Raw genomic sequence first — 22,605 nt, forward strand, 5'->3', positions numbered from 1 at the left:
TGCAGTGGCAAAGCCAAGTTTTTATTTATGTCAAAAAGTGTGAAACTTCATTAGGATAACAGAGATTAGAGGTAGCTGTAAGGGTATTCATCAACAGGCCGCTTCACGGGTTACATAAGTCTTCCTAGAATAGACCAGACTAACTCTTAACTAGCTGCCAATTTCAAGTTTTGTACAGTAGGTAAAATATCATCCAGGTTACTGATCTCTGGAACAGAAGGAAAAGCAAAATGGTAAGACATGTACATAGAACACCTTCAAGTACAGCCAAAACTCTAGCTTAAATGTTAGAAATAAAGCTAGTGAGCAAAAAGTACTGCAGAGAATAAACTCCTCAACCCTTTTAATGTTTTTAGATAAAAATTAGTTTATGAGTAATGCAATTGAATGTAAATCAGCCCCATTTTCAATGAAAACAAACCTATGTCGGTCACTTTCTCAGGAAAGAGTGAGAGTGAGGCAAAAGTTAGCACCTTTTGTCATACTTTGTGTTTTGCTGCACACCGGGAGTAAACAAAATAGGTGTTAGCTATTTAAAGTCTTAGGAGGAAGCTTTGGCATGAAAATAATTACAGCTGTTGCAAATATTACTCACCTAGAAGACGGAGCAAATCTTGAATGAGAGCTTGAAATGGTGGAAAGAAGCACTCGTGTTCTTCTAGCTTATTGATTATACTGAAATGTGTGAATAAGAATATCAGATCGAAGATGTAAGACCATGTTAAGCTCACTTTGTTGGCTGCTTTGCCATACTGTGTCATTGCTTTCTGACAAAACTGCTACTTAGTAGGATATAAATGCATCTACACCAAAAACGCATTCTCAAGTTCTGAAACCTGCAGCCAGCAACTGTTAATTGTCAAAAGATTCTCTCTAATTTCACTATTTCTGCCCTGTATACATCCTTCCTTTCCTCCTGACATAGCGCCATGTAATTTTTGGATGGGAACAGTAGCCCATGTATGCTAAATATACTGCTTGGGGGTGGCTGATGTAACTGCTTCAGAGGTGGAGGCAAGGAATATTTTACAAGCAGCTCACCTCTAGTTCGAATTGTGAGAAGCATAGAGAGGCTGAGGGAGTTAGTACTGTCACATTATTAACTGTGTCAAATTTACTGCTGCAATTAATCTTTTTGAACATTTCTATAGCACGTGCTCAATGCAAGCTCTCACAATTTGCTTCCACATCTATGTTCTCAGCTGCTGGAGATGCGAATAAGATTTGTCCAGTTCCCAAAATACTGGTAGGAAGTTTGAGGCATACATTCTCTCAGCAATCAATACATGTCAGCATTACACCTGAAGCCTTGCAACACTTTCAGCTCCCCACCAACATGCAGTAGTTGCTGTGTCTCCTCATGAAACACAGTTCCATGTAGGATAGTAGTAATTGAGTCCTTAACCGTCACAGCTCACTGATTTTGAGGCAAGTGATTAAAGTAAAGTCACTTTCAGTATCACACTTAGACAGGTCTCTCAATTAGCAAGTTTGACGTTTGAAGAATTGTCACAGATGGAACAGCCCTAAATACCTGTGAATGTCTTGGGTCCCCAGAAGCTGCTGTACCTGCTCAGTCACATTCTCGTTAATGATGTCACACAGTTTCCCAACAGTATCCACTACCACAGTGGGTGGAACTGAACTATCTGGAAAACAAATATTCACGTTTCTGGTAACAGTAAAAACAGGAAAATAAGCCATAATTCAGCTCTTAAAAGTACCCAGATTTTATTCAGCTTTCACGCATCTTGGTGTACGAGTTTCATCATTCACAGAAAGCAAAGTGCCTATGTTCAGAAATAAACTAATGTTACTGGGATGAGGGAATCTCTCATTAATCCTTTAGTAGCTAAACACTTGTCAGAGCTGTACGTTCCCACAATTGCAGTAGTCCTAAAGTCTTCCCTACACTATCAGTGGAAAGCAGCCAAGTGAAATTATATAGAGAGAAGTTATTCATTGGGCTCCTGTAACACGACAGAAGTACACTATAGGGGGCTAGGCCAACCAGGAACCTGCTCGTTCACACTTTGTGAATAGCCAGAACTTGTTTGGGTATTGTTTTTACCTGCCTTGACTACTCTGATGACAGGTAACAGGCTCCTTGTCCTTCTCTCACTCAGTTTCAGAACTATTTGTGGACAAGGTATCTGCTGAGCTGCATTGCTTTGTGACTTTTAGGGAGACGAGAAGCCTCCTCAGCTCCTGTGCTGGTGGCAGGCAGGAAGCCTGCTGCTCTCTTTGACTGAAGCTCTGAAGACCTTAGTCCAGGAGCCTTGCCCTCTGGCTGTACACCCTGCAGCACAGCCAAGCCTTTAAACCCATGAGCTCAGGGAAAATTAACAGCTGCTGCTCTACAGAAGTACAAAACCAGAAGAGAATGGGCACCTGGAGGTAACTACTGCAGGCTTCTGAGTACTGGCACTTAGTTCCTAACATTCAACAACACAAGTGTTTTTTTTAAAAAACAAAAACAAACAAACAAACAAAAAAACTTTAGGAGCATTAGAGGTAAGTTCCTGAGAACTGGACATACTTACCCTTGAATGAGTTACTGAGGAGAAATATATAGCAAAGGTTATATAGATAACAGCTGTTCCAAAATAATTAAAAAAAACAACACCATTCTTAACTTATTATTCAAGCAGAGAGTGGAAGATAATCAAGGAGAATTATTAAGTGAGTGCACATGAAACAGAACTATGGGGAAAAAAAAAGACATTTCAGTTTCATGTTACTCCCTTCTCCTGCCTCTCTGGTATTTCTCAGTAGCTCCTAAAGGCTTACAAGTTTTTGCCAACTCCCAATTAACTGACAGGCTGTTTTTATGTTTCAGTGAAGAATATGCCTAGTTTTCTCATTACTCAGCAGCTCAACATATCCCTCTGTACAGAGCTGGCCTTTCACGTATCTTCTTTTTCCCTTCGGAAATAGCCTGAACAAAAGCCAGGCGGTAAGCCTTTACCTAGTTCCAGGAGCTCGTGGAGATTTCTCATAGCATTGGTCAGTTCCCCCAGTTTTGTGTAAACCTCATTCATTCGTGGATAAATGCCATTCAGAGAATTCACATCAAACAACTTCTGGAAGTGAGAGATTATTGCATGCAGTGCTGGTAAGGATGGCGTCTGGCTGTTCTGTAGTAAGCAGAAAGAGTAAGTTGTCGGTGCTGTTGCTTAGCAAGGATTCTTCTAAACCAACAAACATTCTTAGAAGTAGTCTGTGAAGAAAAGCAGGTGTTAACTTCCCTTATTAAGCCAAGGCATTTCAAATACTCTTAAATCTGAAGAGTTATATTGAAGAGGGTTTTCAGACACATATCCGGCAAACCAAAAATATTCCTTTAAAAAAAAAAAAACACTTTGGAAAGTTTTCTGTTGCTTATTATGTCTGTTTATGTATTCTCAATGCTGACTGAGAGAAACAGACATAACAGGATAACACCGAAGACTACAGGGCAATGCAAATTCATTGGCCATATGACTTTGATTAAAGCAGTCTTCCCCAGGGTGAATTTATCCATTACGTTAAAATAGTCTCTGACTATTGAACATCTGCATGCAGCTATTTCTTAAACTCCACAGGGCTTTGAGATGCACAGGTCTAATCAACATGCGAAGAATGCATTTAAGTACGTAATTTTTGTTTATAGGACTCTGGTAAGAATTACCTTTTCCTTGTTTTCTATTTCTTCCAAAACTGTATCTACTATGAACTGAAGGTCTTGAACTCGTATGGATTCTCTGTTTTCCTGTGGATCTGTGGTGTGCCAGGGCACCAGTTCCAGAGTCAGTTTTCTCAACGACCTGTGTAAATCCTTTTAAAAGGGAGGAAGGACAGCTTATTATAGTAACTGCCTAGGGTTGCTTTTACTACAGGAAGGGGCTGATCCTCTGTTTCTCATACACAGAAGTATTTCAGTTTTAGAAACAGCAAGGTCTTAGTTTTCATGGAATTTAAGCAGAGTTCCTTGTTTACATTCTTTGAATTAAAACAAACACTGATATTCTGAAAGTGAAAATACTTCATATATTACTGCTTCAATGAAATACGAAGCGTTGGTCACAGAAAGCTTGGTTTTAAACAAGATTACTTCAATTGTATTTAAATCAAAAAGTTACTGTTCTGGTAAGGCAAAAGGGAGAGAGAGAGAGGATGCGTCATCATTTATGTGCCAAATAAAGAAACTCTAAAGCCTACATGTGGTCCTAGGGACTCAGCCAGTGAACAAAAACATTTACGTGACATACACAGCAGAATACATCTGGCCTGCACGTTTTTCACTTTACTATGTTTTACAGTAGTGTGTATTTTTAAAACTTTCTGCTGTCCATTTAATACCAAGTCAGACAACAACAAAGGCTACGCACACACACAAAAGACCTATGTATAGGGAAGCACTGAGGGGGTCATCAGCAGATTAAAAGCAGCATATAAAGCCAAGCGTGATAGTGCCTTACCTTTAGGGCCATTAGCTGATCTGCCCACATTTCTATAGTGAGCGGAAGGTGCTCAAATCCACATTCCTGTCCGTTCTCTTTGACATAATTTTGCACTGGCCCTTTACTGCGCCTATATATTAACGGAGGAGCTCTTGGACTTCTTATAATAGAATCAATATTGGACAACACCTTCAATACAAAAAAAAGTTATTGCTCAAATACAACATTTTATAACAAAATCTCTCACCATTAGAATCATGATCATCTAAACATTAAATCATAAACATCTCCAAAAAGTTACTATCGATGAATTTTATAGATGCATTCAATATACAATAGAGTCAAAGGTTTTAAAATGTGCTAGCTAGAAGATAGATGAAAGTAATGCAAATAAGATTTCCCATTGAGAGATATTTGATGTTTATCTCCTTACAACATTGTTACTTCCAGTTTACATTTTGCTAAGTTTGACTGTATTGGCTCCTTCTTTATTCAAGGAGAAATAAAAGCTACCATCTCCTCAGGCATTTTTAGAACCATAACATAAGGATGTGATTTACACATGAGCTTGATCAGATACCCTTTCCTAAAAAGACTTTGGACTAAATCACTGATTTGGTGTTTACCAAGCTAGTCTCTGCTTTTTTGCTGTATTCTCAGGTAGTTGACACTAAGCCCACATTAACCACCACATGCAGAACATTACACGTTATGTACAGGGCTTTACGTAAACTCTTTCATTGGAAATAGCAAGCTTCAGTTTACATAGTTAAACAAAACTAATTTATTATATTTCATTATGAAAGTGCTAGATACACACAGTACAGATGAAATTTGCATACCTGTAAGTACTGCTGGCTAACTGCCTGCAGCTGCTCTGCTCCTGCAATACTCTCAGGTTCTTTCTTTTCTTCTGTTCCTTCCCTGATACCACTCCCTGAAGACCTACACGCCAAATGCATACAGCAGGTTACACACGTAGCCTTAGCAGGAGATAACAACATTCACCTGGATTAAAGAACCAGGAATGTAGCACATATACTTACACCTAAAAAGTGAAGTCTCCATTTTATAATGCCTGCCAATACCATTCCATCAAACTGAACTAGCTTAAGAATATAATAGCTAATGTAAATATCAGAAATTTATCTCAAGTCTGCAGGCTGACGTTATACCAGACCGCATGCTAACGTAGAGGGGATAATACTAGATGTGCAGTTGTTACTAGAAGTTCGACAGTGGCTTTAGAGCTGAAACCCAGAATTTTACTCAAAATAGTCAAATTGTATGTCCAGTTATCTACTGCTGCATGAACATCTTTCTTGCCTTACTATATATAACTCACTACCCTTCTTGTCAATTCTAAGGTGACTTTCAGCCTAAAACTGCTGTCTAAATCATACCCAATGCATGAGAGAAAGGATCATTTAAACATACACAATGTAAAACGAAGAACCAAACATTTTTAAAGTAATGTCTTTTTCAGATTATGTACTGTGCTACAAAATATGTAGCATTCAGTATACACGTGCACAAATGATTAAGTGAAATTCCAGATCAAGACACTTTGTCAACACTAGATGTCTAAAACCTTTAGTGTGTTTTCTTAGCAACATTCAAGAAAAAGAGAAAAAAAATCTACGTAAATTTCTAAGGGCAATATGGACATAACCTCACGTAGCTGCAACGGTTTGACAACTCTCATAATACCCTCTCATTCACAGTCCACAGCACAACCAGTAACTTGCTTTGGAGCTCACAGAAGCAGCAAACACCACCGTTTGGTCCTGCCCATATTGCCTATGGGAGCGCTCAAATCCCAAACGACAAAACGAAATTACAAGGACACACTGCTGTGCCCCTACTTGGGCACCACGCCATCACCTCCTGAATCCACAGGGTGTCTCCAGAGATGCACAAGCGTTTGCTGCCCATAAACCTGGCTGTAGGGAACGGTGATAAGGTACACGCTTTACAAGCTGTCTTCTACGTTACAGATTGCAGAGTATCTTTGCCTGTAGAAATTCAGAGGATTCATGGAAGTTGCTGAAGAAAAACGCTTACTGGATAGTTTTCTTTAAAATTTTCTCTAGTTTCTTCACTCGGTGCTTGTAAAGTTTTAATTCCTGTGCAGTAGGTCTGTTGAAAAGAAAAAGGTCCATATTATTTATATATCTTGCAGCTGAAGGCATCCATAAAACTCAGCCAAGCGAAAAAGTACGAAAGCTCTGCCAGTGCCGTATCATTCTGGAAAGGAAACTCTACAACATTTCTGTGTGGCAGTAACTGTAATGCAGGTAGAGTGCACCACCAAAAACCACTTCTGCTGGCTCAGGCTTTCTTACTAAGGCGGTCTGCGTCTCTACGTTGACCAGCAGGTTTTAAAGTGGAAATCAGGCTTAGCAGTAATGCTATTAGTGGAAAGACTACGTTTTTGTGAGCGTTCTGGGTCAGCCAGCTCACGAACCCAGGCTGTACTCACGCACATTTTTACTGCTTTTGCTAAATAAAGTGCAAATATCAACGCAACTGTCCAACACAATGCACTGCACAATAATAGCTGTTATTATTAACAGCATAGGGAGGGCAAGTTGATTGTTGTCGCCCTATCAGAATATGAATTCTTTTACAAATTGCTTTTAAAGTCAGATTTCACACTATGCTATGCTTTTACAATTGCTGGTGCTTTCAATTCCTGTCTTTGTAAAGCAAAGTCTACTGAAGTGCCTTTACAAAGGATGGTATTTATCCTTTCTCACCTTGTTTCCAAATCTTTCTTGAGATTTATGTTTTCAAGCAAAAGCTGTTCATTCCTGGCTTTTGTTTCAACGAGCTGATTCTGGAAAGACTGCAACATAGACTGCATTATTTATTTCACTCATTCCATAATAACAAGCTCGAGCACTTTAACGTATGTATGTGTTAAGAGAGGTTCCCATTTGCCTTACATAGCAAGGCAGCATGGATGAGGAAATAGCCAACTAAGATCAAGAGCCTGCTGGAGGAGACCACAGGTGGAGAACCTGTGATTAAAGAGGTCTTTGCAGTGCTCAGCAAAGACTCACAATATAGCACTGAATCTTTGCATAAACAGATTAAGACAGTGAACCCTGCCCAGAGAGTTTACAAACCACGAAGACAAGAACAAGCAGATAGAAATCAAAGACATCTATTTCTGTGTAGATCTTCAGGGGTTACCATTTAGAGATCTGCATGGACTTAGTCTTAGCAGTTCCATACCGTCAGCAGTGCTCTATAATTAGGAGTAGCATCCAGATTTAAAAACTCTTCTTTGCTTTTTACTTCTCTCTGTACATGATCTTCATCTTTTTTATATTGCCTATTAGGAAGAATAAACTCTCTCAGTTTATTGCAATTCAATTACCTCAACACTCTAAGTTGGTTTAGTTAGCAGTTACATATGATAATGTTTCCATAAATTGAAAAATAATCAGAATAGAAATTTTGCCCTAAGAGCCACTGCTCTCCTCTCTTACTCTGTGAAGCTGTTTCATCTACTAATTGAGTACACTTACTCCTCGAGAGAAATTCCAGTACAAGCAAATCCCATTTCAGCTTTCAAGATGATAATCTCAAATTACAGGAATGTCTCTCAGGTATCTGCTGGTTGCTCTGTATCATGTAGGCACCATGATGGAGCTAAGAAGCTGGAACCTTTTTTTTTTCTTCCAGTTGAGGGAGCACAGCTAATGCAGTAGTTCTTCCCGTAAACCAGTGCAAGAAGGGAAGAGGAAACCCAACCAAAGGCTTACAGCTCAATTGGCTAAATACACCACGTTCCTAGCTGCACTGGCCTCCTGACCTAGCAGCTGCTTAGACTAACTGACAGTTATTCCCAGGATGAATCCAAACTTCCAAGACCATTAGAGTCCCTTGCTGTTTCTTACATGCTAGCAACATCTGGAACATAGAACATTTACAACTTTTAAGAGCAGTAAGCAGAAAGAAAACTTTGAGCAGTTGGACCACAAGGCATTACAGGAGACCTACCTTAGCTCCTTTTTCATTTGATTAATTTGAGATTCATAGTAATCAATTAGACAAAGAAACCTGGAAAAAAAGGAAAAAACGTTATCATGGTTTTCAGATCTTCTAAAAAAGAAAAATAAATCGTGTCTTAAAGATAGTGTAACCAACCCATAGGAAGAGGACAGCTTGCACAACTGCACTGTGTTTCAGAAGTGACTGCATCAAACAGTAGGTTCTCCCTCATATCAAAGAGTCAGTTTTCCAAAAAAAAGAAACGTAGAGACATTAACCCTATATTAGATTCAAAGTATTAAAATTTCTCAAGACAAGACAAAAGCTAAATCCTTCTGACAGCTTCCTCACCTTGTGCCTATATGTACCCAGCATGCTTAACAGCATGGCACACTCCTCAGATCTAGGGCTGCAGTGACCAGAACATGGGGTCCCACATAACCCAAGAAACCATCTCCAAAGAAACTACAAGTGTTTTCTAGGGCTTCACTTTCTAAGGAGTGGTTGCAAGAAAATAAAGCCACAGAAAACTGGACAGCTGAGCCATTCCTCTTGAGCCACTCTGTGTTTTTCTGTTTTGAAGATACAGGTGAGAGGGAACCAAATTCAGTGAGCCTTTTTCTGATTTAGTGAGGGCACAGCAAGAAAAAGTCAGAGGCGCACACACAATCCCTTTGAAATTCTTCCTAGGTTAACGTTACTAGCCAGACCCGGATGACCCAGCCACACCAGCACAACTAAGTGACAGAAAAATTAGGCCTAAAAACTATCTAATCTCTGATTATAGTAGAGATATAGAAATTCTATTCAATGAGACATATGCTTAGAATATTTTCAGAACTTGCACAAAAGTACCTGGGAATCCTTACAGCATGCCTGCAGTTAGCAGTTACAAAGACTGCTTTCCCAGACTGTTTCTTAAATTTACATTTTAAGACGTTAAATCCCAGAATGAAATCACCCTAGCAGATGCTGAATTTCCAGAGTGAATCATTCTTCTCTCTTTGCTGACACCTAGCGTATGCAGTGGCTGAGAATTTTTACTTTTTGCCATGGATTTATCCAGCTCACATTTATCATGCAACAACAAATTATTGCATTAATGTACCTTTATAAGGCTTCGTATTTCAGCTTGCACCCCTAAAGTATCCAACTTTCTTCATATAAGTATCAAGAACAGTTATTCTAAAATATGTTTCTTCATTTAATGCTACAGATCATTTGCCAATACAAGAAAATTTCTTACTGCTGATCTAGAAGCGACTTGGGAGCTCTTTTGCAAAACCGGCAAAACATTTTGGTTTGAGTGGCAACACGCTGCTGCTCCTCCATCCCAGCTTTGCATAGCTCCTTCTGCAAACGGGCAATAATTTCTTCCTGTTCTTGCAGCTTTTCTTGTTGCTGTTGATATTTTGACTGTGAAGAGATTAGAGGAGCATTCTGAAATTATTCTAATTTGCACACTGGAAATGGTGCTCTACTAGCCCAAGTAGCACTTGGTCCTAGGAAGCTTAGTACTTGCTTTTTAGACATACTGAAGAGGCAGTGGAAAAAGGGTTCATATTTTTTTTCCAATTTATTATAAGAAAATGCTTCATGAAATGTAAAATCTTACCAATAAACAATGTACTAACTCTGACACAAGACTCATGTTTATCTTGACCTATGTAAATATTTCTAGTGTTTTCAAAAGAAGTCAAAAGTTTGAGTCCTCAGACAGCACTATGTGAATTACCTGTGAGACCTGCTGATCTTTTTGAAGTTCTTTGAATTGATTCTGTTGCTGGCAAACTTTAGCTATCGTCTCATCTTCCAGCTGACAAATTTTTGATTTAATGTTTTTCACCACGTTTTCCAACTCATTAGCCCGTTGTTCTTGTCGAGATGCCCGACCTCGTTCCTGTCGTATCTCATCTCTAAAAAGATAAATCCTTGATGTAAATTAAACTCATTTCACTAAATACAGTGAAGGATGCACAGGACCGACAAACGTTATCTGATGACGCCCAGTAATAGCCTACGGCAACAGATACAGTAAATATGCTGCTGTGGGACAAAGCAGCAGATTAAGTAACACAAAAAACTCAAGCAGATCTAGGCCAACATTGCTGCGTGCTGGACAAAAATCTCAGGGAAAAGGTCTCAGGCCTCGGGTGTGACGAGCTCCACCTGGCAGAGCATGGGCACTGGCAGCGCTTTTGCTCCGTATTAGCGAGTAAATTCCTTCCGCCACATCTCACCTAAGATTACGATTAGCCTCCATGAGGCCTTGCATCATCCTCTGGTGTCGGTCGGTGTCTTCCACCAACGTTGTTAATGCAAGCCTTATTCCCAGAGAAGACTGAGTATCTATGACAATCATATCTGGAAAAATACAGAATAAGCAAAGTCTTAGCAAAAGGCTTTTAATAATTGAAGAAGACTGTATCACCGCTACCATCTGGAAGTGATGACTTTAGAAATACCTTATGAATTCTAGCTTAGTATATAAGAACTTGTAAAACTGGCATTTCCTTACCTGATATGTTTCTGCTGTTTTGGGGGGCAGCAAGACTCACTGGTCTCAACCCATGCCGCATTAATAGCTTGTTTAAGTTTTCCCACTCGGCTTTCTCCTGCTACAGTTGGGAGAAGAGGCAAAAACCTGAATTCTGAAGATAAGTTCATGGCCTCCTATTCCTCTAGTTGTGCATACAGCGGAAGATACCCAATGCCCCCAAATAAAAACCAAAACCAACACAACAAAAGCACAAGAAGAAACGGACACACAGTCACACCAAGCCACGAAAGCCACAGTTGCTCCAGGTGGACTTGCAACGCTTTCCAACAGGATCCATAAAAAATACTGACGAAATAAAAGTACTAAACTACGCACAGACGACCCAGGTTATTTTAATCACTGTTATAAGACAAAAACACAAGATCAGGCCCTAAGCTCGGGCTCTCCCCTGGCTGCAGCGCCTCGGGCCAGCTCTGCCTCACTCCCTACCTCCCGGCCGGGCACGGCTTCTCGGGAGCCGTGCACCCGTTTTGCTTTGTGTTTTATTTTTAATTTTTTTTTTTGGTTTTCACCGCCCGGCAGCCGGGACAGCCCGCGCTCACCCCGGTACCTCAGCCATGGCGAGGAGCGGCCGTTCCGCGTGCAGGGACCGGGGCCACGGCGGAGAGAAAGAGAAGAGAAGGAAGGGGTCGGGCAGCTGTGAGGGATGGCGCCGAGATAGAGGGCGGGCTCCGAAGGCTCCTGAGGCGATGGGGATGGGGCCGGGGCCGGGGCCGGGGCCGGGGCCGGGGCCGGGGGTAACGTCCCGCCCGTTCGCCCGCCCGGCGGCCGTGAGGGGAGGGCACGGAGGCGGGCGGCCGCCATTTTGAGGCGCGGGGCGGAGCAGGGAGCGGAGCCCCGCCGAGGTAGGATAGGGGCCGTGCCGTGCCGTAACGGGCCGAGCACGGCTTCGGGCTCGGGACCGGGGCCGCGTCTGCCTTTCCCTCCCTCAGGCACCGTCGTGGACGGGGCGGGCAGCAGCCGGGGGTGGGTTAGGAAGGGTGCAGGGCCCGGGCCGCTGCCGTGCTGCGTTATTCGGGTGCCAAGAGTCGGTGCCATCAGCCACGGGCTGCTGGAGGAGCTGTGGAAACGTGGCTGTCAGGGTTTAATTGAAAAAGAAAGACATTTAGCAATAAACTCTTATTTTTTCCTTCTGTACAGCACGTTACAGAAGGAGGGCAGGCTCTCGGGATGGTATTAGAGGTGCTTGAGGTCGAGATTTTTGGTGTGTATGTGTGTGGCTGGTGGGGGAGCCCTGCGCTCTGGGGTTCGCATACCTGCTGCTGTACCATCGCCCGCTGCCCCTCACAGGAGCGGGTTGGGTGGATTCCTCATGGAGACCCTATTCCTGCTTTATAAACCAAGTCCCTGCGTATACAGAAGTATATCCCGTTTGGGGCTGCTTACCTGATCAACAGGAAATGCCGTGGAATGATGCAGTCTTTAGTTAGTACAATTTCATTTCATTCGAGACAGTAAATGATATTTGAAACATTTTTTTGTCAGTTTACGAACAGAATCGTTTAGCACTACTGACAAAAACATGAACAGTACTACAGCAGTGTTAAGCGTGTTTTAAAATAGATACTTAAGTGTTGAGGACTGGCTCGCTGCGCGTAATCACATTGATATCATGCAGCTGCAAGATAAGGAAATGGCGGATTACCGCACCCAGCTGGTCTAGAGAAACAAGAGCAAAGACACGTACGCAAGGCTTGTCTGGGAACTCTTGTGAGAAATCCCAGGCAATTAGAAACAATGATAGTAGAGGGCATACTGCCCTGGGAGTTATAGTTAGATTAGAAAGGGGAACTAGCGGATAGAAGAATGCGGAACTAACAGATAGGGCAGTAGATGACGCTTACCAATAAGGAGCTTGGCTTTTGCAATATGTATGAGCTAATTATCCTGTACACGATAAAAGACAATTGAGCTATCCATTAAAGCTGAAGCATACTTAACACTCATATTGAGCGTTTGTGTCTTCCCTCCGTCGGCAACAAATGGCGCCCGAACAGGGACCCTTGCTGGACGAGGACCCGAAACGAGTAAGCTGGTCTTAGTCGACGGAGAAAAAGGGAAAGCCGGTTCTGACTACGTAACCTGGATCCGCGGAACACAAGATTGGGGCGAGCAGAAGGCGACTCGGGAAGAGCGCCCGGGACGAGCCCATAGTGGGTCCCGCCGGAACGCCGCGAATAGAAACTTTGCACGGGGGCAACGGCACCGTAAGTAAAAATGGAGAAACAAGCGGCAGTTGATTTACTTAAGTGCTTTTTAGAAAAGCGTAAGACGCCAGATATAGATTGTCGTAAAGAATTACCGGGGCTGGGACGTTTGACTTTGTTTGCCCCTGATCTACATACTCAAGAGTTGCGAAACATTACTCGACAATGGCAACGCCGGACGAGACGCAGTTTAAAAACCTTGGGAAGTGACTGCGACGACCAGGTCGAACTCTGGGGTCCGGCTGAAAGGTTCTTTTCGGCGGCACTCGTGCCTGGAGTGGCTGTGGCTCATGCTATGGCTAGTCTTGGGAAACTAGCTTGTTGGGCTGTAAAACAAGCAAATGTGACTACGCAGGTACTCACAGAAATGGCCCAGGACCTGGACAGCCTGCGACACGCTGTATTACAGAACAGAGCGGCGATTGATTTTCTGCTGTTAGCACAGGGCCACGGGTGTGAAGAGCCCGAAGGAATGTGCTGTTTTAATCTCTCGGACCATGGCGAGTCGATCCACGAGCAGCTGAAATGGCTGAGAGACCACACCAAGAAGATAGTGGTCCGGAATAATTGGCTTGATAGACTATTTGCAAGTTGGTTTGGGAACATGGGAGGTTGGATATTGGGTCTGATAAAAGAAGGGCTACGCTTACTGCTAATAATTGTCCTAATTATAGTAGCGGCGCGAGTAGTATTTAGTTGCCTAATAAAAAGGCTCGAGCAGTTAACTAGTAGGGTTTTTCTAGCAACAGTAATAGCATGTGTAAGGTGTAATTGCTCGAAAAAAAAAAAAAAAAAAAAAAAAAAGAAAAAAAAAAAAAAAAAAAAGGTCAATGCCACACGTGCTCCTTATTGCAATGCATCTCTTTGCTGTCATTATACAAACTATAATAGCATCCTTCCTTGCGCCAGGAGCCGCTCTGCTCGGCTGTGGGATCGACTGTGGAACGGACGCCCCTAGGTGCACCCCGAGCATTTTTTCCTCGGAGGGGTCTCCACTCTCAGCCGCTCACCACGGGAGCAGACAAGGACCTCCTGAAGCTGCACACAAATTATTTTAAGTGATATTGTCTTGTGGTATGAATGAGAAGTGCAAGAGGCCTCTCTGCGTGATTGTGTGATTGTGTGATTGTGCTGTGCGAGTAAGAAGCAGTATCGCTGCGAAGCAACATTCCTAGCGCTTAGTGGCTTGTTGACTGATGTAGATTCTAGTAGGCACACTACTTTACAATCGTAGTTCTGCATGAGATTTTTGACCCTGTTGCTTATTGTACCTTGCTTATTGCAGTGTGTGCGGTGATTGATAGAAAAATCTATAGAAAGCTTTTGGTTCAAAATAAAAACGGGGGAATTGTTGAGGACTGGCTCGCTGCGCGTAATCACATTGATATCATGCAGCTGCAAGATAAGGAAATGGCGGATTACCGCACCCAGCTGGTCTAGAGAAACAAGAGCAAAGACACGTACGCAAGGCTTGTCTGGGAACTCTTGTGAGAAATCCCAGGCAATTAGAAACAATGATAGTAGAGGGCATACTGCCCTGGGAGTTATAGTTAGATTAGAAAGGGGAACTAGCGGATAGAAGAATGCGGAACTAACAGATAGGGCAGTAGATGACGCTTACCAATAAGGAGCTTGGCTTTTGCAATATGTATGAGCTAATTATCCTGTACACGATAAAAGACAATTGAGCTATCCATTAAAGCTGAAGCATACTTAACACTCATATTGAGCGTTTGTGTCTTCCCTCCGTCGGCAACACTTAAGGAGGTTTAATTTTAAGTGCATGCTTACCATTGTGCTGAAAAGAGACCCTAAAGCTTACAACCTTAATTCATTTTTCACTAGAAAGTACAATTATCAAAAATTCAGTTGTCACTTACTTTAATTATAGCTGTTGGTAACTAATAACTAGATTGGGTTAGAGCGAAAGAACTTGCTTTTGAAGTCCCTTACGGTATTCTTACTTAGGCTTGTGAAATGTGAAAGTATGATTCCCTGACAACCGATGGGAGTTTCGTTATAGCTTGTGTGATTAGCAGCATAGTTGAGTCCTTTTCTTAACGTGCATAGCTCTAACACAAACTCATTTGGTTAGTAAAAGCAATAAATTAAAAATAAGCCAGCAGTGTTGTAAAACCACAGTCATTGTAAAAAAACAAACAAACAAACAAAACCTCTTAAGTAAGAAACAAGCAATTTATCTGTGGTTAATGTAGCTGTTAGGATAGAATTGCCAAGTTGAATTGCTAATAATGATTGTTGAAAACTTCAGCGATGATTTAGAAAAACCAGCAGGTGGAAGTTGTTCTCATCTGCTGTCTCAGTTCCCTGAGGTGGCAGTAGCCTCTAGTTACCGTTTGTGACTGAGGTGTGGAGGTCTGGCTTTAGTTCCTGCTTTGGTCAAGCTGTTTCCTTCCAAGCATTTGCTCACAAGTCAGGCAAACCATTTTTCCATCAAAGAAGTGACAAAACTGTGATGTGCTACCAAAGGTAGAGTTAATCGCACATACTGATTTTGTAAATTAATAATTACATCTGCCTTTTAGTCCAAAAGGAAAAAGTGTATTACCGCATGTATTTCTGGTAGTGCATGACAGTTCATGACACTATAAAAAAATAACTATAACCTTACCTGGAGAAGCAAGGAAAATTTAGTTCTCAGCGCTTTCCTGCTGCTATTCTGCTTTTCTTTTTTTCTTGCTGCTAGTTGGATTAAAAGCCGTTTTGGTTACTATGGCATCCCGCGAGGAGATTACTGTCTATGAAGACGAAGTAAGGTAAAATATCAGAACTGAGTATGAACAGCTTCTGGAAAGATATCCACCGTTCCAGCAGTCACTTATGACTATCTAAACTTCAGAAATCATTTAAATGGAGGGATATCTTTCCTGATCTCCTCCCCGTGTGTGTTTGTGTGTGCAGAGTTGCATCTATAAATGATGTAGGTAATACTTACGAGAGATTACAGACAAATTTGTTAAAACAGAGTAAATTATTATAATAGCTTAACTGGTCATCCCAACTATTTTTCAAGTTTAGAAGGCTAAAACAGTTTCTCAGAGACCAAATAAAATACTGTGTTTTATTACCTGCCAAGAAGTAATTGTCCAGGAACATCTGAGTTTTAAGTGCAACTTTTTAAGCTATGCTGTCACCTGAAATAGATGTTTTAGAGGTTAGATGGATATATGTCTTTGTATGGAGTTTGTCAAAGTGAGTTTATTTACCTGTTTTTTGTGATATTTTTGTAAAATGTGAAAATGTAAGTAACTGTGTAAGCTTTGTCTTTCAAGTCTCATTTCGCAGCCGTAAAAGGTGACTTGCCTGAAGCAGTGAAGCTTTGAACTGTAGTCATCAGTATTTGAACTCTTCCAGTGACAATTAATATACTTTGTTGTGTTTCCGTAGGTCTCGGTACAGCCACTTGGAGAAAATGACAGACCTGGTGGCTGTTTGGGAAGTAGCTTTAAGTGATGGTATCCATAAGATTGAATTCGAACACGGGACCACTTCAGGAAAACGTGTTGTCTATGTTGATGGCAAGGTGAGATTGCTCTGTGCTCAAAATTCGCTGAGATACAGATAAGTGCACTTCCATTCAAAAGTCATCAGAACAAACAAAAAATACTAATACATACAAGTGAGGTATATTCAGTTGGCTAACTTTTGCCTAATTTAATGAACTACATCACTTCAGTTAGTGTTAGGGTGTGAGTATTGATGAAGTGCTTTGCCATCCTTGGGCAGAAGCACTCTGTCCTCAGAAAATACTTCGTATTTGTACATTCTTAAAAAATATTAAGTACTGAGGAGCTGTTTCCTCAGTTCTGGTTCATTTTTTGTTAATACTTAAACATGTTTTCAGGTTTGTCCATTAATACCCATGGTCTTTATTTTTTTTTTCCACAGGAGGAAATACGAAAAGAGTGGATGTTTAAATTAGTGGGTAAAGAAACGTTTACTGTCGGAGTAGCCAAAACCAAAGCTACTATTAACATTGATGCAGTCAGTGGTTTTGCATATGAATATACGTTGGAGATCAATGGAAAAAGCCTCAAGAAATATATGGAGAACAGGTCAAAAACAACAAATACTTGGGTACTGAGCTTGGGTGGTACAGACTATAGAATTGTTCTAGGTAAGTAAATACCGAATAACTTTATGTTGCTGCCTTCAAATGAACTTGTATGCACTTAATAACTGAAAATTAAGAGAAAGCATAGTTCAATGGCTAGCACTATCGGAGAGAAAAATCCTGAGTGGTCTGGAACTTTAGAATTAGATGCCAATGACAGTCAAAAATAGCAGTCTTGTCAGGTCTGTGTGAGCCTGCTGTTAGTTTTCTGTTCTGCAGCACTGTTGTTAACTAGGTAACCAGTTAACAATGCTTTCCTTTCAGAAACCATATGCCAAAGTCAAGGAGTCTTTAACTGAAGAAGTATAACGGTGTTACTCTTCATTTTTTGATAAATTAATTGGCATGCTATTTTCTGCAGCACTTTTCAAATACAGATTCAAATACAAGTACTCAAATAAATAGCACAAATTACTTCATTTTTGTTTTCAAATTTTTCTGTTTAAGAATGTCAGAACATCGCTTACAATATTGAGAGCAATGCAGTGTTAACAGACAGGGCTGGAGAAAGGTAAAAATGTGTATTCTTAGCAAAAGTAGTTTGCCCATTGATGGCAGAGCCTCCCATCTCTCCAATGTTAGAACAAAGTCGTAGCTCAGGTACTATGGTTAATTAGGAGTTTGTTTGAGGAATTAAAAGTAACATACAGTAAATTTTAAAAATTCTTAGATCTCCCTGTCTGCGGGGGGAGGAGGGAGAATCTTGTTCTTTTTACTTTTTGTTCTCCTTTCCTTCACAGAAAAGGACACTATGGACGTGTGGTGCAACGGTAAAAAAATGGAAACAGCGGTACGTGATCATTCCCAAAGGCTTTTCCTAGGCTATGGCTGTATAACCAAAGCTGACCAAAATAAGCCACAGCACGTATCTGTAACGTGCTAGCTAAGCCACAGCGAGGAGCAAGGCACTGCAACAGAGAGTATGAGCATACATCGAGATAGACAGTGTGCTATTGTCTGTCCTGAACTTCCTTCACTGTATTTTATAACCGAGAGCATTTTATATCCTGACTTAACTGTTAAGATGCCAAAAGTCTATCCATGTAAGGATGAACAATGCTTTACACTTTTTAGACAAATCTTCTGGGTCAGTTGTCCAGGGTTTTTAGGGAGAACACTTACAGGGGAGTGGGAGGGACTCAAGTTTGACACAGACTCTAGAACCACCTCATCCAGACCTGCTCTTGTTAGTGGTGACTGAGAGCTGCACACCTGTATTCTTTTATGGCTGGTGATTTTGGTTGATCTAGAGAAGGTCCCTAACATTTTGGGCTTAGGTAATTTTGTTGGAACAAATAAAATCTTCTTGCCACACCAGCATTAATGTGTAGAGCAGATGAACCGTTAAAAGGCTTCATGCATTTGGTGCCTTTATTTTGTGACGGTTCTCACTATCTAGGATTCCCCATCCTTGAAGGATGTGCTTTCTCACCAGGGCTCTCAAACTCAAACTTTTACATTTCTTCTTATGTGAAATCTTGATCGTCATTTACACAAATCTTTAACTGGCAGTCTGACAAAGCTGCATCTGCGATTCTGCAGTGTTCTTCGGCAGCTACCCATGGCTACTCTAATTACAGGAGCTACAAGTGGTCGTGACCTTGGAAACAGTCTGATGCACTGAGCTTTTATTCTTACCGAAATACCACGTCTGTTTTTATTCTTGTCTCCTTTCTCCCAGGGTGAATTCGTAGAAGATGGGACTGAAACTCACTTCAGTGTTGGTGACCACAGCTGTTACATTAAGGCTGTCAGTAGTGGAAAACGAAAGGAAGGAATTATTCATACTCTTATTGTGGATGACACAGAAATCCCAGAGGCTTTGGAGTAGCCTCTACTTAACTGATGGCTGTAGGACTAAGATCAGGAGTTTCCGATTACTGTGGTAATTATTTGAATAAGAGGCATTTGGATAATGCCCTCACTAATATGCTTTACCTTTTGATTAGCCCTGAAGTGGTCAGGCAGTTGGACTCGCTGATCGTTGTAGGTCCCTTCCAACTGAACTGTTCTGTGTGTAGTACTTGGCACACCTAGTTTGTGCTGGGTTTAGCTTCTAGGTTCTGTACATGAAATTAATCTTTTTGAGGACCAGATGAACACAACTGTATACAAGCTCTTACATTACCGTTTTTTTAAAAAAAGCTATCTAGAGAACATAGGCGACACGAAGAGCAGAGAGGGTAGGTGAACTTATGCAGAAATTACATATTAGGAAAAAAGCCTTGTTATAATAAAAAGCAAGCTTAACATTCAGTAAGATGCAGTCCTTTAAACGCGTGTATTTGGAGCGAGAAGGCACATACTGAGTGTTGGAATAAGCTGTTCTCTCAGTAATTACTCTTTTTCCTATTAAACTGACTTCCAGTGTTTTTCAGATGCTGTTAGGAAAACAGTTACATAAATTAATAAAAAGGTTATTAAAGGATGGTACCAGTTCTTGCATAACTGTATTCAAGTTGTATTGTGCTATGACAACTGTTGTTTATCCAGAGTAGGAGGAAAGATGATATATTATGCAAAAAAGAAAAGTCCCTAGGGTTTTTTGAAAACTGATGCTTGTTAGAAATTTTTGCAGTAGTTCAGAAGCTCTGTGCTGGTCTTCTCCAAAAAAAAAAAAACAAAACACCACCACAGAACGAACAAACAAAAAAAAACAACAGCAAGTTTTCTCCCAAGAAAATTCTTTTAAAACTGAAACCTCTTGAAGGAAGCTGGAATAAGAGTCTATTCCATGCTGTCTAATCTTAAATCTACAGCTGTCTGTTTTTCTGGCAGTAATGTGTGAATACGGAGACATAAGGAACATTTCTCCACTTGCAACAGCCTTAAGGGTTCAGAACTAGGCTTTTAGAACTTATTTTGTTTGGGGCTTTTGACCTGTTCCTAGCATTGGGAATATTACCTTGGGAGTTCCAGGTACAATATAAACATGATGGAAATTCATTAACAAAGCCTTTGAAAAAAGTTACTAAACACTGATTACATTTGTGTTTTAGGGTTCAGACTGCTCTCTGTTAGCACAGTGCTTCACAGGCAGATGAAACACTTTTTGTATGATAATCTCACTGTTTTTTTTAATAGTTTTGTGCAAGCCCTTCTCCCCAGATAATTACAGTTTTTAACCATGGGTAACTCGTCAGTCTAAAAGCAGACCTGACACTGACAGCTGAGCTCTTATTTATGTATTGCACCACTGTTACGACCTGTTAAAATGTTCAATTGCGGCTGTAAAGGGTGGTTTTAAATGCTTTGGATTGTACAAATCTGCTAGTAGCTTTTACTTTTGGATGATGGATTTGTTTTAAACCCTCCTGATATCGGACAATTTCAGGCTTTACTGCAGAAGGTTTTAGAGTACCTGAGAGCTGGACAGAATCCCTTTTTAAATTGAAATGAGTCTCATAGTTCTTAGGTTTTACCACTTACTGTCTTCAGGTCACTGCAGCAGCAGTATGGACATCTCTAGCTACGATGTTGATGCTGTAATCTCTAAAAGATATCGGTAAAGGCAGATTATTGAAGAGCAATTTCAACTGTAACTTGAACCAGTTCTCTACTTTCATTGTAGCCTTGCAAAGAGATTGAACGCCACTGAGAAATCTGTACCATAAGGAAAAAAAAACAACACATATTAGCTGATAGTATCATTCATAATTTTTATTTTGAATACAGGAATCTACAATGATTGGAATTTCTTAACAAAAACTGTAATAGCAACTACTGTTAGAAATCCTGAAGCCCTGAAGCATTGCTCCATATTTGTCATAACTGTGTATTTAACAGCACAGCCCTAGGTGGAAAACAACATTCACCTGATACATTTGTCCATTTCAGTCAAAAGAAGATTTAAGAATCAAATCAACCTCAATGTCTTGGGTTTCACTATTACACGCAATACCTTAGATTAAGAAAGTATATGGAAAAAAAGACAGGTTGTGTGTAGCCACACGCTAAGAATACTAAGATAGATAAATGTTGAACTATTTTATGACACTTTCCATTCTATTTTCATACACAGATGAACTCACACATTGTTCTGATCTCCTTAAGGTACCAGCTTACTTGTCCTCATAGATATATCAGAGCTGTCGAGAGGTTCTTTGATCACAACACATTACTAGGTACAGCACCCTCTTGAGGTCTAAGTACCAGACTTTGTTCTGAGGGGGTCTTCACCATAGCTACCATTCTGACTAATGCTTACTCAGGATGCTGCTGGTTTCTGCGGAGGTCCATGTGCTTCTACTTCACTTGAGAGCAAGTCAACAAGTAATGTGGGAGGGCCTGAACACTGTTGCAAATGACAAAGATGCCAGGATTGCTTTCATCATCTACTAAGCTGTCATACATCTTAGTGGCATGTCCCTCCACTGCTGGTGGTATAATGTAAGACTGCCTGCCTCCAGTATATAAGCCTGTTAACACATCAGCCTCAAACACATACATTTTAGAGTCTTTTTCCCAATCCCCTCCATCCTCAACGAGGCTTCTTGGGTTCCTTTTAAAGTAGATGCCAGCTCCGTATCTTTGATCTGGAAAAGAAAAAATATTTCAAGAAAAAAGTCATTAACAATTGGTTCTTTTGGGGTGGTAGTACTAAAAGACTGCTTTTTTTATTCAGTATTACATTTAATGTTTTTGCTCAGTGTGTCAGCCTCTTGGAAGTAAATTTACGTTAAGTGGCTTTTGAGGCTAGCGCTGAATTCCCGTTGAAATTGCAAGCAATGACAGCTGGTGGCCATTGTGATTTACTATTACTCCAGTGATGACTATTCTGATTTAACTGGTAAGCCAGTAATAGAAACATGAAGGTATAATGTATTTATATAAAAAACTTATGTCACCATGTAGTAGGATTCTGATATGCACCAAAGAACGTAAGATTTTAATAATGTAAGCTGCAAAAAAGCTTTGGGATTTATAAGGAGAGTACTGCATAAAAATGCTACTATGTTGTTGTGGAAAAATGCAGAGAAATAAATGAGAGCTTCATATTTATTATTTCGAAAGTGTGAATACGTGCTATTTTCGTTGCATAGATAAGGAAAGGCAAATACAGGTTTATTTAGTTTATTGCCTGAAATCCCAGTTCTGCATTTGACAAGCAAAGTATCACATGCTACTGCCCTTCATCTGTTGCAGGGCGAGGCACTAAAAGCTTATTCTTTCTATTTCTGAAGTCATCCTGAACACCATCTATTAGAACATTTCATACAAACCATGACAACGAGCTTTCTGTTTGAGAGTTTTTACATA

General features: G+C 40.7%; 3 protein-coding genes across 21 annotated transcripts in view; 1 reads left to right on the plus strand and 2 right to left on the minus strand.

Moving 5' to 3' along the window:
• Window positions 1-11,723, minus strand: CEP70 (centrosomal protein 70). 3 transcript variants are annotated; one of them, XM_083841219.1, is made up of 16 exons: window positions 11,555-11,723; window positions 10,963-11,062; window positions 10,685-10,808; window positions 10,180-10,360; window positions 9,691-9,860; window positions 8,454-8,513; window positions 7,683-7,782; window positions 7,202-7,290; window positions 6,507-6,581; window positions 5,285-5,387; window positions 4,461-4,631; window positions 3,671-3,817; window positions 2,969-3,137; window positions 1,535-1,649; window positions 596-675; window positions 1-208 (listed from the first exon to the last, which is right to left on the minus strand). In XM_083841219.1, the coding sequence occupies exons 1-16, from the start codon at window positions 11,561-11,563 to the stop codon at window positions 147-149; spliced, it is 1,755 nt and encodes a 584-aa protein (XP_083697345.1). In that variant the 5' UTR covers window positions 11,564-11,723; the 3' UTR covers window positions 1-146. The 3 variants fall into 3 exon arrangements, 2 of the variants coding, with proteins under 2 accessions (XP_083697345.1, XP_083697346.1); XM_083841220.1 differs by having other exon boundaries at window positions 11,547-11,723; XR_014585870.1 differs by lacking the exons at window positions 1-208; window positions 596-675 and having other exon boundaries at window positions 2,969-3,220.
• On the plus strand, window positions 11,715-22,358 carry FAIM (Fas apoptotic inhibitory molecule). Of its 3 annotated transcripts, none has more exons than XM_083841228.1 (5): window positions 11,715-11,849; window positions 16,620-16,755; window positions 17,121-17,349; window positions 18,087-18,136; window positions 19,028-22,358. In XM_083841228.1, exons 2-5 carry the CDS (start codon window positions 16,645-16,647, stop codon window positions 19,175-19,177), a joined length of 540 nt encoding a protein of 179 aa, XP_083697354.1. In that variant the 5' UTR covers window positions 11,715-11,849; window positions 16,620-16,644; the 3' UTR covers window positions 19,178-22,358. The 3 variants fall into 3 exon arrangements, with proteins under 3 accessions (XP_083697354.1, XP_083697355.1, XP_083697353.1); XM_083841229.1 differs by lacking the exon at window positions 11,715-11,849 and adding an exon at window positions 11,947-11,970; XM_083841227.1 differs by lacking the exon at window positions 11,715-11,849 and adding an exon at window positions 15,965-15,988.
• PARP9 (poly(ADP-ribose) polymerase family member 9) overlaps window positions 20,986-22,605 on the minus strand; it is a 13,182-nt gene continuing 11,562 nt past the window's right edge. For all 15 annotated transcript variants that reach the window (XM_083841205.1, XM_083841212.1, XM_083841207.1 and 12 more), the window contains one exon: window positions 20,986-21,881. In XM_083841205.1, coding sequence (XP_083697331.1) covers window positions 21,592-21,881 — 290 coding nt within the window. In that variant the 3' untranslated portion in view covers window positions 20,986-21,591. The remainder of the gene's footprint in view (window positions 21,882-22,605) is intronic.

Source organism: Anser anser (genome assembly GCF_964211835.1).
Source record: "Anser anser genome assembly, chromosome: 6".
NCBI classification, from domain to species: Eukaryota; Metazoa; Chordata; class Aves; order Anseriformes; family Anatidae; genus Anser; species Anser anser.